This window comes from Pollicipes pollicipes, unplaced genomic scaffold (genome assembly GCF_011947565.3).
Source record: "Pollicipes pollicipes isolate AB1234 unplaced genomic scaffold, Ppol_2.1 Scaffold_7262;HRSCAF=8765_pilon_pilon_pilon, whole genome shotgun sequence".
NCBI classification, from domain to species: Eukaryota; Metazoa; Arthropoda; class Thecostraca; order Pollicipedomorpha; family Pollicipedidae; genus Pollicipes; species Pollicipes pollicipes.
This window is the reverse complement of record NW_023597055.1, coordinates 14,063,567-14,078,564: the sequence shown is the minus strand read 5'-3', so window position 1 is coordinate 14,078,564 and position 14,998 is coordinate 14,063,567. Positions and strand designations below refer to the sequence as shown.

General features: G+C 46.5%; 1 protein-coding gene across 3 annotated transcripts; it reads right to left on the bottom strand.

Annotated features, from left to right (window-relative positions):
- Window positions 1–6,525: 6,525 nt before the first annotated feature.
- Window positions 6,526–14,561, bottom strand: LOC119114365 (keratin-associated protein 5-2). Of its 3 annotated transcripts, XM_037238561.1 has the most exons (9): window positions 14,493–14,561; window positions 14,063–14,164; window positions 11,590–11,673; window positions 10,702–10,785; window positions 9,811–9,894; window positions 8,892–8,975; window positions 7,985–8,068; window positions 7,475–7,576; window positions 6,526–6,772 (listed from the first exon to the last, which is right to left on the bottom strand). In XM_037238561.1, exons 1-9 carry the CDS (start codon window positions 14,545–14,547, stop codon window positions 6,672–6,674), a joined length of 780 nt encoding a protein of 259 aa, XP_037094456.1. In that variant the 5' UTR covers window positions 14,548–14,561; the 3' UTR covers window positions 6,526–6,671. The 3 variants fall into 3 exon arrangements, with proteins under 3 accessions (XP_037094456.1, XP_037094457.1, XP_037094458.1); XM_037238562.1 differs by lacking the exon at window positions 8,892–8,975; XM_037238563.1 differs by lacking the exons at window positions 9,811–9,894; window positions 10,702–10,785.
- Between the last annotated feature and the right edge of the window lie 437 nt (window positions 14,562–14,998).

Below are 14,998 nucleotides of genomic sequence, written 5' to 3'. Positions count from 1 at the left end.
TTATGGCCAGCGTCGGATTCTTGCATTTCTCACCTCGTCGGTAAAAGGTGTGTTAGGAGTTTGTGGCCCGTCATGACAGTAAGTTTTTTGAATGCCGCGACCAATCGCGTGTGCTTCTTTTCCAGGACAGGCCATCGTTGCTATGTGGCATTCAATTGATGTGAGAGATATTGAACCTCATTTTCGCCTTGCTCCGTGTATTGCACGAGAGCTGCACCAATGACGTGGTTGGATGCATTGGCGTAAAGTTTGTATGGCTTTGACATGTGTGGGTAAGCCAGCACAGGAGCTTCGGTGAGAGCTTCGCGAAGACTTGCCGACGCTATTTGACATCCTTCATTCTAATAAAGTGGTCGCTTTTCTTTGGTAGTCCCGCAAGAAGTTTGGTCATTTTCGCAAAATTTGGAAAGAAGCGGCGATAATACGAGTACATGCCAACGAAAGAAAGATCGCCTTTCACATAGAAGGGATGATTCAGGTCTCTAGTGACCTCTTCTTCAGCAAGATCTGTCTTGATCCCACTTTGTGACACTATATTACCTGAGTGCTTAGCTTCCATTTCAGAAATTCGCATTTTGATATTTTGAGCTTCAACGTTGCACTTCGTAGACGTTCAAACATTGCTTCGATGTGACTAGGATATTCTTCGAAGCTTTTTGAAAACATCGTTATATCATCAACGTGCGCAATTGCAAATATATGTTGGATACATGCCAAAACTCTGTTCGTTAGCTCAGAGAATAGTCCAATGGCATTGCAGAGACCGAACGGGAGGGCTGAAAAGGAATATAACCCTAAGAAACAAGGGGAAATAGTTTTGTCGATAGAATCAGGATCCATAGCAACTTGCCAATAACCGCTTTTTAGGTCCAAACAAGTGAAACATTTTGATATTCCAAGGGAGGCGAGGATGTCGACGATGCAAGGGAGGTGGTAGCAGTCCTTTAAATTTACTCGGTTTAATTTTCTGTAATCTACACAATACCTTGTTCCTACATCTCTATTGTCAGCTATGACAAGCGGGCTAGATCACGGACTTCGACTCGGCTGAATTATTCCAGCCTTTAACAGACACTTTATGTGGTCTTCTAACATCTGTTTCTGACTGAAAGGATGCTTATGGATTTTGTCTTATAGGGGAATGATCCGTTGTATCTATATTCATTGTTACTAGGTCTGCACGACCAGTATCAAAATCGCTTTTGGCAAATATGTCCGAAGGTCTGTCCATCAGGTTTTCGAAATGCTGTTTTTGATGACAAGGTGTGTCTATTTATGTACTTAGTTATTTAAGTTGCATAAGCAATCCACAGGTTCAATAGATAGCCAGTGACTGATGTAGCCAATAAGTTAAAAACAATAAATACCCAAACGCAAAACACAAGCATACACACTACCACGCTTGCAGAGTTAGTCAAGTGCTTTGACGAGCAGATTAACTAGGTTGAACGTGCCTTCACTGCTGACACACCTGCGTGCATGGGAACGGAATTACAGCAAATGAACAAATTTAGCTGTTGGTGTACCTTGAAGAAGGCGGCTGCAGGTGACGGAATGCGGACAGGGAATCCTGCTTTTACGGTGCTGACTCTTCCAAGCGGCGCGTGGAAGAGACCAGTATGGCGCGGACGTCTTACTGGTGCTGCCAGCCCGAACAGTGTGGTCAGCTGAGCACAGTCCAGTTGATGGCGAGATATGTGTGCATGAATAAAACATTCGACTAAATGAAGTGGGCCTTGACTGATAGCATGCGAAATGTGTGAGAAAACCCTCAAATTCCGGAGACGGGCACTTATCCCGGGTGTTTGCAGCCATCCATATTAGAAATCTGTGCTGGAGTCGCTCGAAGCGAGCTAGGTGTGTGATGGTAGCCCGCTCCAGATGACACTGCCGTGCACAACTGCCGCTTTCACACGAGCGTTGAACGCGCACAGCAAGGCTGGGTGGATGAAACGCGTTTGGCGTGCGCACCTCGGCATTTGCATGCCCCGTACGATTAAACCAAGCATTCCTTTAACTATGGCGATCGTAGCGTCAACATGTGAAGCAAAAGTGAGCTTTGCGTCCAATAGAAGGCTGAGGTCACGGGTCTGATCACTCGTTTACAGGTAGTGACCGTCTGTTTTGCACTGATGGACAAGAGGAGAGGTCCGGAGCATGAAAGAAATGAAATTGCACTTTACTGGGTTGACGCCGAGTCACCAGGTTCTGGACAAGTGGCGGAGACGATTCAAGTCCAACTGGACGGGGACACAGTCTGCGCTGCTTTCAATACATCGGTGGAGTTTTACATCATCGTCGCACATGATGCACTCATTTGCCATGCGACTGGGTAGGTTCCCCAGAAAAGATGCCAAAAGCGGTCGTAAGGTACTGTCCTCTGGTACGCCGGGTAGGACTGGAACCTAGTCAGACTGCTTGCCATTCAGGACGACTCGCTGCTTGCGATCGGTCAGGTACGACTCAAGCCAGTCGTACGCGACACAAGTAATTCCGAAAGAGTGTCGAAGCTTGTGCAACAGAAGCATATGGTTGACGCTGATGAGCGCCGAGGAAAAATCCGTGCAGATGACGTCAGTCTGTTTGCCTCAGGCAATTAAGGTCCAGCAATGTTCAAGAAAGCAGGAGAGGTTGGTGATGCAGGATCGTTTCGGAAGGAAACGACACTAGGATGATGGTACGACCGGTAGGGAAGCAGGTAGCAGGCTATCATAAGCGACCCCCTAAAATATTTGAACAACTTGGCAGAAGCGATGCAGATCGATGATTTTCAGGTAACATTTTGGTTGCATTTTTATACACTGGGATCACGTTAGCCTCTTTCCACTCGTTAGAAAAGGTGCCGGATCTAACTGATAGTTGGCATGCCCCTTGAATCGGTTCCGGCCGCTCATCGGCACACTCTCGCAAGATCCTGACGCTTAGTTCATGAGGACCACAGCCCTTTTGCGCATACACACCGTGCAACAGTTGTACTACCCGGTCATGTGGCACGGTAAAGCAGTTAAGCCCAAGCGCATCAGACAGTGGCTGGCCGGATAGAGCCCTGACTGTAGGGTCACCAAACTTTCGGGAGAAATGCTCATTTAGGCAGTTGGTTCGCTCTTCATCACCCTCGAACACATCGCCGTTGTATTCGAGAATAGGGGATACACGTGCGGATGATTTCACACATCTCAGTGATGACATACACCGCTTTGTATTGTCCTCAAAGACACGCATGTGTAACAGATCAGCCTTTTGAAGCTTGGAAGTAGGATCCAGAGTGGTCCTTTGATGTCCGGAGTCCTTATCTATTTCTACGGTGCGCATTTCGGCTTGTTGTAACGTTTCAGCAATGCCCGTAACATGTCGGGCTGGCAAAGTATGGTCTCTGGTAGTGGTATTAACCAGGACGGTTTTGCGCGTCCATTTATATCCGGACACCCCACGGGATTCATCGGAAAAAGACCTGGCTGTTCGCTGAGACAGCGAGCGGCATTCAGCGGTTCTATTAAACAATTTTGCTCTTTGAGCTGTGCACGGTTGATGAAAGCTGGCTAATTGTCGTAATTGACGTAATTAAATTGACGTAAGACTGCGCAAGAATTGTTGCCCTTCGAGGAGTCCGGACTACAGATGTCACTAACTGACATGTCAGATTTTGAGGGTTGTAGAGGAATGATGCTATTTTGAATGTCATGCGTATTCCTGCCAAAATTTAATTGCACCAAAGCGTTTGAGAAAATCATTTCTCAAAACACAGATTTTTAGGACCTTCTGCAAGTTGAAACTTGAATGTTTTTTGGGGCTTTGAAATCGCTACAGGAAGAATAGCGATTCCAAAAGCTTAAAGGCTATGTCCAAAAATGGGTTGAAAGAGGGTAGTTTTTTGTCGAGAAATCATAGACATTTTCAAGCGAGGTTCTGTCAAATGCTTCACGGAAAATAAGAGAGATAAGGAAGTCCGCGCCCCTATCTACCAGCGAGTACGTTCTACGATTACCAAGTTATATCCAGCGTATAGGAGTGTTCGATTTTATAAAGATTCGCGCACTTTTGCCAGGTAAGCCATTTTCACATTGGCCCTCCTTTTGCTCAGTTCTAAGAACAGAGGACCGACTTAGTTTCCCGGACTTTTTTGACGTTAGAGCGCTGAGGATTGTTTCCAGCACGACTTTTACGTTGAGAGCGGCCTATTTTTGTGCAAATAGCCATGCAGGACAACCATCATTTACCCACTAATAACTTGAACGCGCATCATAAAGCTCGTTTTGCTGCAAGTTCGGAGGTTGATGCGGAGGCTGAAACGAAGATGGAGTGAAAATCCGTCGCGGTAACCTGCTTTTCCCGACCGTTGAGACGGCTGAAAGTGACGTGATTGTGCAAAATTTATGGATGTTTCCGCGGCGGTCCATTTCGGGTTGTATATCTTCGATTTTGCGGTTGATCTTGACTCTTTGTTACGCACGGATGCGAATTCCGTTTTGAAGCTGACACCTATTTCGAGGCTATCCAACTTTGGGCCTAGTTCTTTAAGCGCCTCCCCTATTTTTTTCACTCTTCCAGAACCAGGTACGCTGCGGACTATTTCGACATCCGGGTTCCGCAGTGGGACTTATTGTTCATTCTACACATTTTAAATGTGAAGTAGGTTTTTGCGGTCTCCGCACAACGCAAAGCTGCTTCCTGAAACGTATAAAATTGCAAACGGGTGATGCCACGGGCTAAGTATCGTCAATTTCTCCTTTTTTGGAAAATTTCCGCCGAAAAACGTTGCCCGTCGGCACTAGACACATCATGAAAAGTCTCGCATGCATGCGCCTGAATCCTCCTGAAAAAGCGCAAGTTCTCCAGAATGCTGTTTGACTTGACGCAACTGCATTTAAACGCAATAGAGATCTTTCTCTCATGCAATTACGTACAGAGACCATTCAGGCCTATTTGTGTATTTTTATCAATAACCCTAGAGACATGTTTTCCTGCAGGTCCACTCGGAGTACGGGTTGCTTAAAGTCGCATGAGTTCATCGTCCGTTGTGCAAAAGATGCTCTCCACATCCCTTGCCCAGTCTTGAAATTTTGACGGACTCTCTTCGCTGAATATTATAACGGGTTGTGTACGCCCTTGAACCCCACTTTCGTGTACAATTTTTTTGCATAGCTTGTGCAATAAGCTGACCCTCAGAAGGCATAGGTGCGGATGTAGTCGGGTGAATCAGTAAGTAGCAACATATAAGAATGCGTGTGAAACCCTTTCACACACTTAGATATTGGCTCAAGCTTTTAATGATAGGTTCAGGATGGGTTAAGAAAACTTGGAGATTGACGACTTGCAAATGGATATTTGCGAATCCGGATCATGGCACCAATGCGTACCCAATTTCTTACTGCTGGTGTGATAGTTATACCAGTGTAGACCTCGCTCGCGCCAGCCTTTCTCGAGAGTCAGTCAAAGAGAGATCTTGGTAACTCACCACCTCCATTTTGTACACACTTCCACACACCAACATTCACACCACAATGCTCACTCACACAATCAACAGTGGTTCTGCTCCTTTTTAGCCCAGAGAGAGTATTAACCTACATGGTGACCAACGGTGCGCCTTACCTACTACCTACATTGGAAACGATTCCTGGTCACAGGTTCCGGAAATGATGTAATAGTTAGCCGGTAGAAAGCGAGTACGACATGGTACGATGACCGGCTAAGCTTACCACAAAGTAGAGCATCACCTCGCGATCCTAGAACTATCTGATGCAATTGACAGCTAATGAGGCACTGAAGGCGACTTTTTAAAGGAAGCATCGAATACCGTTTCGGAAGTTAGGCTTGGTTCCGGTTCCAATGGAACAAATGGCATGGGGTGAGAGAGCTCTATCTAAGAATGTTGAAATGTCTTCCAGTACTTTTTACGTTCAAAAGACTTGAGGAAATTAAAGACTTGAAGTGGTTAGACACATAGAGGTTTTTATATTTCTAGGGATATTTACTGCCGAGAAAAGTAACTTTGTTGCACATTTTTAAGGTGCTATCTGTTGACCAAAAACATTATTTTTGTAATCTATAGCTGAGTTGAGTGCTGTTCAGCGTGCCCATACATAGCTTAGAGTTGAAACTAATGTAATTTTTTAGTCTAAATGTTTTCGTTCCGAGTTGATCACTTAATGGAACATTTCAGGGACTATTTAGTGATTACTTCCATTACAATGGTTTTCAATTCATGCAACGTGTGTGGGCCTGGTCTGAAAATCAGGTCTGGTCCTAATCCATGTTTTGATGGAAATACCTGATCCGGCCCGATCCGGTCCGCGGATTGATGCGCAATCTGTGGTCGACCCAATCCGTGAAGTGCTCTGCTAAGCAGCATCACGGAGCATTGCTGGCGACAAGCATCTTAGCTCCTATGCTCTTCCGCAGTAGCATTTATGGTTGTCATATAGAGGATAATGTCGTCAAATCTTGTTACCATTTGCAACTGCCTTTGTCCCCAACACAAAAAGTGCATCATGGCGGACCTGTCAGCATTCAAGAAGCAGACGAATGATAATAGGTTTATTCAGAAGCAACTATAGCGCATTTTTTGAACAAATGAGACCAAAACGCATATTCTTGAATGTGTCGTTGCTTTAGCGCCATATCTGTCGAGCTGTTCTGTTGTTGAAGTCTGTTGCAGTTGGTGCCAGTAACAGTTAGTGCTTGCAGTGTTTGCCATAGCAGGCCTTGCGGCAGCAGTAGCCAATCTTGCACTTGACGCAGTGGTTGGGCTTCCGGCAACGCCGTTGGCATTCGTCTAAAACGGGATACACGGCATTTGTAAGCGTGACGTATTCCATGGTCACTTGCGATGTAGCGGAACTTCGGAAATAGAACTGAACCAATTTTGTCATTTCGTAAGGAAACTAACAGAATGCAAGGACACAACGAATCGACATAACACTACGCAATGGCCAAGGCAAAGCGTGATTACATATTGAGAGACAGATAACACTGCAAAAAGACGAAACGAGCCATGACACAGACCCAATTCAATCAAATCCATTTCAGATTTACTCTAGTCATTTTGCGTTATGGGCACGTCTCCACTGTCAGGCCTATTGGTGTGTCCTCGGCTCAATTTCGATGGGATGTCTTCGACAACGAATGCTACAGGTGCGGCTCGATAGTACTGGCAATATCTGAAGATTGTGAACAAATAGAAAGCTCCGTAATCAGACAAGGTAAACACGATTATGCAAGTAGCTACAAACTGCCAATGGACGCGAGATGTATCTCAAGGGTCAAGATATATTTCGAGGATCAAGGGGTCGTAATGGTGCAGGCATGCAATGATATTTAATATGACAGATTCCGCTGTCATGGACTTGTGCTACAAGGGGGTGGCTTGGCCAACGAGTTGAATGAAGACTGCTGAAATGATGGGGCACGGAACGCCACAATTCATGTGCATGTGCTGATGTACTGCTCCCAGCAACCAGTGGATGCTCAGTCTTACACAGCGAGACCCTGCGCTGGCAGCAGAGACGTTTGAACGGTCCGCAGGGGAGGCACCGGCGACCTTTACCGCAACTCTGGTTGACATATCTGCAAGTATTGACTGAAAAAGGGTAATTACCCAATCAGGTCACCTCAGATACTGGCTCGCTGTGCCATAGGGATGATTGGACACTGTGGTTGTTTATGATATTGAGTTTTGAAGACATGACACACAAAACACTCAAACGACACATCGCAATTTAAAAACAGCTGAAGGTAATGCTGTGGATAGGGCATGCACTATAAATGCATGCCTTTACTTCTAAATGATTATTTATTAAAGAGACCTGGTAATTCCAACGCATGTCATCTACAACATGTTTAACATTAGCTTCATGAAATTGCCGTTTGGCAAAAAAAACACATGTCAATTGTCCTGCATTTGCTGTCGAAGAGCTTCTCCTGTTTCAAGCACATCACATCACTGACTGCTGCATAGTCGACAATCTTCGTCTGCCCCAAGACTCACTCGGTCTGCAGCACCTGCCGTGTCCACAAGACTGACAGGAGTAGCCCTTACGGCACCAGACGCCTCCCGGCTTACCGCAGGCAACTGAAGCGTAGGACAAACGGTCAGACTCGACAACTCATTACAGTTACAGGATGTCGCGTATTGGGCATTTTCCTCCACATGCATTGTTGTGTGAAGGCATCCATGTTACAACAGTGAAATGCTCATAACTTATGCAACCTACAAGTCACTTTTATACGGCAATTTTCATTATCATTCCGCGGTGCAAGGCGGTGCATTTTCACGTTGCAGCGACGACTCGCTGCTTGTACTGCTCCCTTTGTTTTCGAAGTACAGTTAGTCCATGCTTTGTGCAAATCCTTGTTGTGTCATAAAGGCCTGACCTCGTGCCAAATGCGCATAGTACGTTAAAAAAACTCGTTGCACGCAATAAAGTGTTCAGTGCGAAAACAACCCGTAGAATCCATTTCTGTAAAAAAAAACATATGCTGCGCCTAGCGCATTGTGGAGCGAATTGTGCTTTTATCTAAATTCATAAAGCAAAATATGTAGGTTTAGCCTCGTCACTATCAACCGCCAACTATCGCCAGATCGCCATCGCATACAGTTTGGATGGGACATTATGGTTGTGTTGCGATATTGCGTTTTGGTAGATATGGCACAAAATGCACTTATCCGACACATCACAAAATAAGCGCAGTCGAAAGCAACGCTGTAGATAGAGCACGCACTGTGGATGTATCCTCTTCCCGCTAACTAATATTTATCAAAGAGATGTGGCAACTGCAACGCACGCCATCAACATCACAATCAGCCTGGGCATCATGAAATTGTCTTTCGAAACCATAACACACATATCATATGTCGACAGCCCTTTTCTGCCCTCGTCTGCCCCAAGACTCACGGGGCTTGCAGCACCTGCCGCGTCCACAACGCTGACAGGAGTAGCCCTTACGGCACCAGAAGCCTCCCGGCTTACCGCAGGCAACTGAAGCGTAGGGCCACCGTCAGACTCGACAACCCACTACAGGTTGGACAACAGTTACAGGACAACCATTACAGGACAACAGTTACGGGATGTCGCGTGTTGGGCATTTTCCATTGCATGCGTAGTGGTATGAAGGTATTCATGCAACAACAGCGAAATGCTCATTAGTAATACAACCGATAAGTCACTTCTAACAAGGCCATTTTCAGTGTCATTCCTCAGTGCAAGGCCGTGCATTTTCACGTTGCAGCGACGACTCTGCTCTTACTGCTCCCTTTGTTTTCGAAGTACTGATAGTCCATGCTTTGTGCAAATCCTTGTGCCATAAAGGCCTGACCTCATGCGAAATGCGCACGCTGCTCGTTGCACGCAATAAGGAATTCAATGCAAAAAACGACCCGTAGAACCCATTTGTGTAAAAACATATGCTGCGCATAGCGCATTGTGGAGCGATTTGTGCTTTTATCTAAACTCATCAAGCAAAATATATAGGTCTAGCTTCGTCACTATCAACCGCCAACTATCGCCAGATCACCATCGCATACAGTTTGGATTAGATATTATGGCTGTGTTGCGATATTGTGTTTTGGAAGATATGACGCAAAATGCACTTATCCGACACATCACAAAATAAGAGCAGTTGAAAGCAATGTTGTGGATACAGCATGCACTGTTGATGTATCCTCTTCCCGCGAACACATATTTACCAAAGAGATGTGGTAACTGCAACAACGCCATCACAATCAGCCTGGGCATCATGAAATTGTCTTTCGAAGCGGTAACACACATCATGTGTCGGCAGCCCTCGACAGCCCTCGTCTGCCCCAAGACTCACTGGGCTTGCAGCACCTGCCGCGTCCACAACGCTGACAGGAGTAGCCCTTACGGCACCAGAAGCCTCCCGGCTTGCCGCAGGCAACTGAAGCGTAGTACCACAGTCAGACTCGACAACTCACTACAGTTACAGGACGTCGCGTGCTGGGCATTTTCCTCCACATGCATTGCTGTATGAAGGTATTCATGCAACAACAGCGAAATGCTCATTAGTAATACAACCGATAAGTCACTTCTAACAAGGCAATTTTCAGTATCATTCCTCAGTGCACGGCCGTGCATTTTCACGTTGCAACGACGACACGCTGCGTTTACTGCTCCCTTTGTTTTCGAAGTACTGATAGTCCATGCATCGTGCAAATTCTTGTTGTGCCATAAAGGCCTGACCTCATGCGAAATGCGCACGCCTGCTCGTTGCACGCAATAAGGAATTCAACGTGAAAACGACCCGTAGAATCCATTTCTTTAAAAACAGATGCTGCGCATAGCGCATTGTGGAGCGATTTGTGCTTTTATCTAAATTCATCAAGCAAAATATGTAGGTTTAGCCTCGTCACTATCAACCGCCAACTATCGCCAGATCACCATCGCATACAGTTTGGATTGGACATTATGGTTGTGTTGCGATATTGTGTTTTGGAAGATATGGCACAAAATGCACTTATCCGACACATCACAAAATAAGCGCAGTCGAAAGCAACGCTGTAGATAGAGCACGCACTGTGGATGTATCCTCTTCCCGCTAACTAATATTTATCAAAGAGATGTGGCAACTGCAACGCACGCCATCAACATCACAATCAGCCTGGGCATCATGAAATTGTCTTTCAAAGCGGTAACACACATCATGTGTCGACAGCCCTCGACAGCCCTCGTCTGCCCCAAGACTCACTGGGCTTGCAGCACCTGCCGCGTCCACAACGCTGACAGGAGTAGCCCTTACGGCACCAGAAGCCTCCCGGCTTGCCGCAGGCAACTGAAGCATAGTACCACGGTCAGACTCGACAACTCATTACAGTTACAGGATGTCGCGTATTGGGCATTTTCCTCCACATGCGTAGTTGTATGAAGGTACCCATGTTACAACAGCGAAATGCTCATAACTAATACAACCGATAGGTCACTTCTAATACGGCAATTTCCTTTATCATTCCGCAGTGCAAGGCGGTGCATTTTTACACTGCAACGACGACTCGCTGCTTTTACTGCTCCCTTTGATTTCGAAGTACTGATAGTCGATGCTTTGTGCAAATCCTTGTTGTGCCATAAATGACTGACCTCGTGCCAAATGCGCATGCTGCTCGTTGCAGGCAATAGGGAATTCAATGCGAAAACAACCCATAGAATCAATTTATGTAAAAACATATGCTGCGCATAGCGCACTGTGGAGCGATTTGTGCTGTTACGTGAGCCCATAAAATAAAATATGTAGGTCTAGTCCTATCAGCATTAATCCCAACTATCACCAGATCGCAATCGCATAGAACTTTACTTGGACGTTATGGTTGTGTTGCAATATCTAATTTTGGAAGATCGGACGCAAAGTTCACCTATTCGACACATCATAACTTAAGAACAGTTGAAAGCAATGCCATGTATACGGCATACACTGTGGATCCATGCGTTTACTTAAAACAAATATTTATCGGACGTGGCAATTGCAACGCACGTTATTTACATTATGTTCAACCATTAGCATCATGAAATTGCATTTCGACACGAGAGAACACATATCATGCTTGGATAGCCCCTAACAGCGCTCGTCCGCCCCAAGACTCACTGGGCTTGCAGCATCTGCCGCCTTTGCAGTACTGGCAGGAGTAGCCCTTACGGCACCAGAAGCCTCCCGGCTTGCCGCAGGCAACTGAAGCGTAGGGCCACCGTCAGACTCGACAACCCATTACAGGTTGGACAACAGTTACAGGACAACCATTACAGGACAACAGTTACAGGATGTCGCGTGTTGGGCATTTTCCTCCACATGCATTGGTGTGTGAAGGCATCCATGTTACAAACAGCGAAATGCTCAGGATTAATGCAACCGATAGGTCACTTTTGATATGGCAACTCTTCGTTATCATTTCGCAGTGCAAGGCGGTGTAGTTTCACACTGCAACAACGACTCGCTGCTCTTACTGCTCCATTTGTTTTCGAAGCACTGCGTTAGCGTTAAAGCGTTAAAGCGCATATCGTTAAAGGTTTTTGCTGATCTATGAGGATTTTTGTTTGTGGATAAATGAGCCGTAGCTGCGTAGGTAACGGAGGACGTTGGGGCGACTCCTGTCAAGAGTTCATCCGGGGCCTCTTGCTGCTGAGAGGAACAGCGGCTTTGAGGTAAAAAGCCAAGCGTCGCTGGCACGGACCTCTCACACTGCCCGTTGCACCTCATACTTAGCGTATTGATCAGTGGACAGGCATGAGATTAAACACTTTCAATTCTCATCATATTGCACATAAAGATGATCAAGGTGCTAAAAGTGACCAAAAGTATTGTTTGCATCTGTTGATACCAAGATTACATGGGTTTTATTGCAAATAGTTAGGGTCATGTTCGAAAGGGCGAGCTCTGCACCGGTAACGATTATGCAAAGACAGTGAAGGTTGCCCCTCGTTTCCAGCTGATTGTACGATATCACAAAACGAAAAGTGATATTGTCTCCAGGTGCCTGTAGAACCATGATATCGGTAAATGAAAGTCTCCAGGGATGCAGTTTTCCAAAATACGTAGGGGTTAAGGAGGGAGGGTGAAGAGGATGCAAAGGAAAACATGGCTAACTGCCTCCGAAATGCATTCAAATAAGTTTTTCCCCAGATTTGATGCGCTTTCTTTTCACTGCCTTGGGAGCAGTGGTGTAGTTTCTCAAAATTAGTTTTGGGGGCTAAACCATACAAGGTATAAAAAGTGAAAAATTATGGATAGAAATAATAACTGAAAATAGGCAGCCTCACCATTGGTTTGGGGCACAATCCCACCCTCCCTCAAATGGACAGGAAACTACACATCTCTAGACTGGTTATGTCAATGAGGCCTTTATCTCATTCTTTTGTTAGTCAACTCTCAATCATCGTTTAGTATTTTACGGCCATTACATGATACTTTCGTGCAAATAAACTCGCAAAACGAAAATGTTTGATGGGTTTACCGCATTTCATTTAATTTGTCTCCGTTCTTGTGGTATATCGCATATAGAGTTGTATTCCAACGGTTTGTGAAATTTTTGGCTCCAGGTGACAATTCAGATGGTGCCAAATTACGTTAATGACAGAAAAGGCGTCTTTTCTCCTTTGTTACCAGCCACAGGATGGCCGAGGGTTTACCTGACATCGAATTCAGAACAACGCCGCTGGTCGCTTTGGCGGGGTACGTTTGTGGCTACGCGCACTCGATCATTTTTTTTTAAAAATCACCCAGGGCGCACACACGAAAATTTTACCATCGATGTTTTTTATCGGGATCGGGGGATAATAGCCCTGTCGGTCAGTTTTGACCATTTTAGGGCTATGGGACTAGGCAGAGAGGCAGGTAGTGGGGTGGTGGCGCGGGTATCGTGAGTGACCTCCGCCACCAAGCCTGGCCCCGCACAGTCAGATTTCCTAAAAGTTTGCGTAAGAGCTCTGACGGAGCCTCCGTCGGGGCGACCGTGAAACTGAGCCACGGCTGACAGCTGCTGTAGCATGTCCAGGTGAGAGCGAGCGTCGAAACCACCCGGGGAAATGTGATTTCCACGCTCCCTGTCTTTCTTGGTGACTTTCCCCGTCTTCCTCTCACCCCACTTGATGTGGGATAAGAGGAGGCCAGGGAAAATGTCGTCAAATGCGGGGGCTGATTTTGCTGATTTTTCTTGGAGATACATTGCCCTGGCAAGGCTATGCTGCGATTGCGTCGCACCATAAGTACGCGTTGCATCCCTACATTTGAAATAGAGTGGGCATCGCGGCCAGTATGGCTCGATAAGTGGCCAGGTGGGCCAGCATAAGTGGGCACGACGCTCCGACACACGTCACCTGGAGCCTATAGTTTGCCACTTGCCTCACTGAGCCTCAGTTCTACCTGGTATCAGCATTTCGTTCACTGGATAATGCGATTTGAAATGGAATGAAATATATTGATGTCAATGCCGTCAATTTATGTCGATATATATACCGATATTATTTACCGACAGCGATATTATATGGCGGTGTTGTTCATCTGCATGCAACGCGGAGACATGCCGCATCAATAGGATACCGTCTGTCACCCATGCAGTACTCACGGTTTACGGGCCGGCAGCATCTTCCCCTGCCACAGGGTCTGCAGACTTGGCCCTTGGGGCACCAGAGGCCACCCTTGCCGCAAAAGCCCTTTTTGCCTCTGCCTGGAAGGGAGAATCCGTCACACGACACACTGCGCGGTTCTACCGGCTGCTTTTGCCGTGCTGTTGTTGCCGAGCCCGTACCTAGTTCCTGGGCGTATTGTGGCGCACTTATATGAACTCACTCTCACGCACACGACGTATTTTCGTTCTGGGTTTCGGAGACAAGACATAACATCCCGCGGAGTTGGCAGGGCGGCTCTACAACCGACAAGAGTCGGTGTTGTACTTGAGGACTTGCCGCGCCATATCGGCAGACTACATTTGCCTGCTCTCAACTCCTCTATTTACTGGAACCAACAACCTGTTATCAGCGTGTGCGGCAACCTACCTTCGACGGCGAAGACCGCCAGACAGAGCAGCAGGATCAGAGGTAGCAGGCGCATGTTTGGCGACCGAAGAGAAACCTGATACCCAACCAGGCCCCCGCCCACTTTATATACGCACGGCGAGCCAGGAAGGCCACAGTGCAACGTCAGTTACTCCTGACACGTTCAATAGCTGTCGTCAATTTTCTGTGCGCAGATCTCTAACCTCTGCGGGAATGTCACCGCTGTCAAAGGCTGGCAGGAGGCGTACGGTGTCCAACACGGCACTGTGCAGGACATCAGGCGGAACTGCGTGCGCCCTGGTCGTGGTTAGTGGGACTATGCAGATTGCGCACTCCCAAATAAATCACGTAACATTCGTAAACGTCGCCAGATTTTGAGGAATTTGATCGTCCAGTAAAGTGGGCTGGCATTCGCATTCGCAAATGTCGCTAGAGATTTTGAGGAATTTGATCGTCCAGTAAAGTGGACTGGCATTCGCATTCACAAATGTCGCTAGAGATGTTGA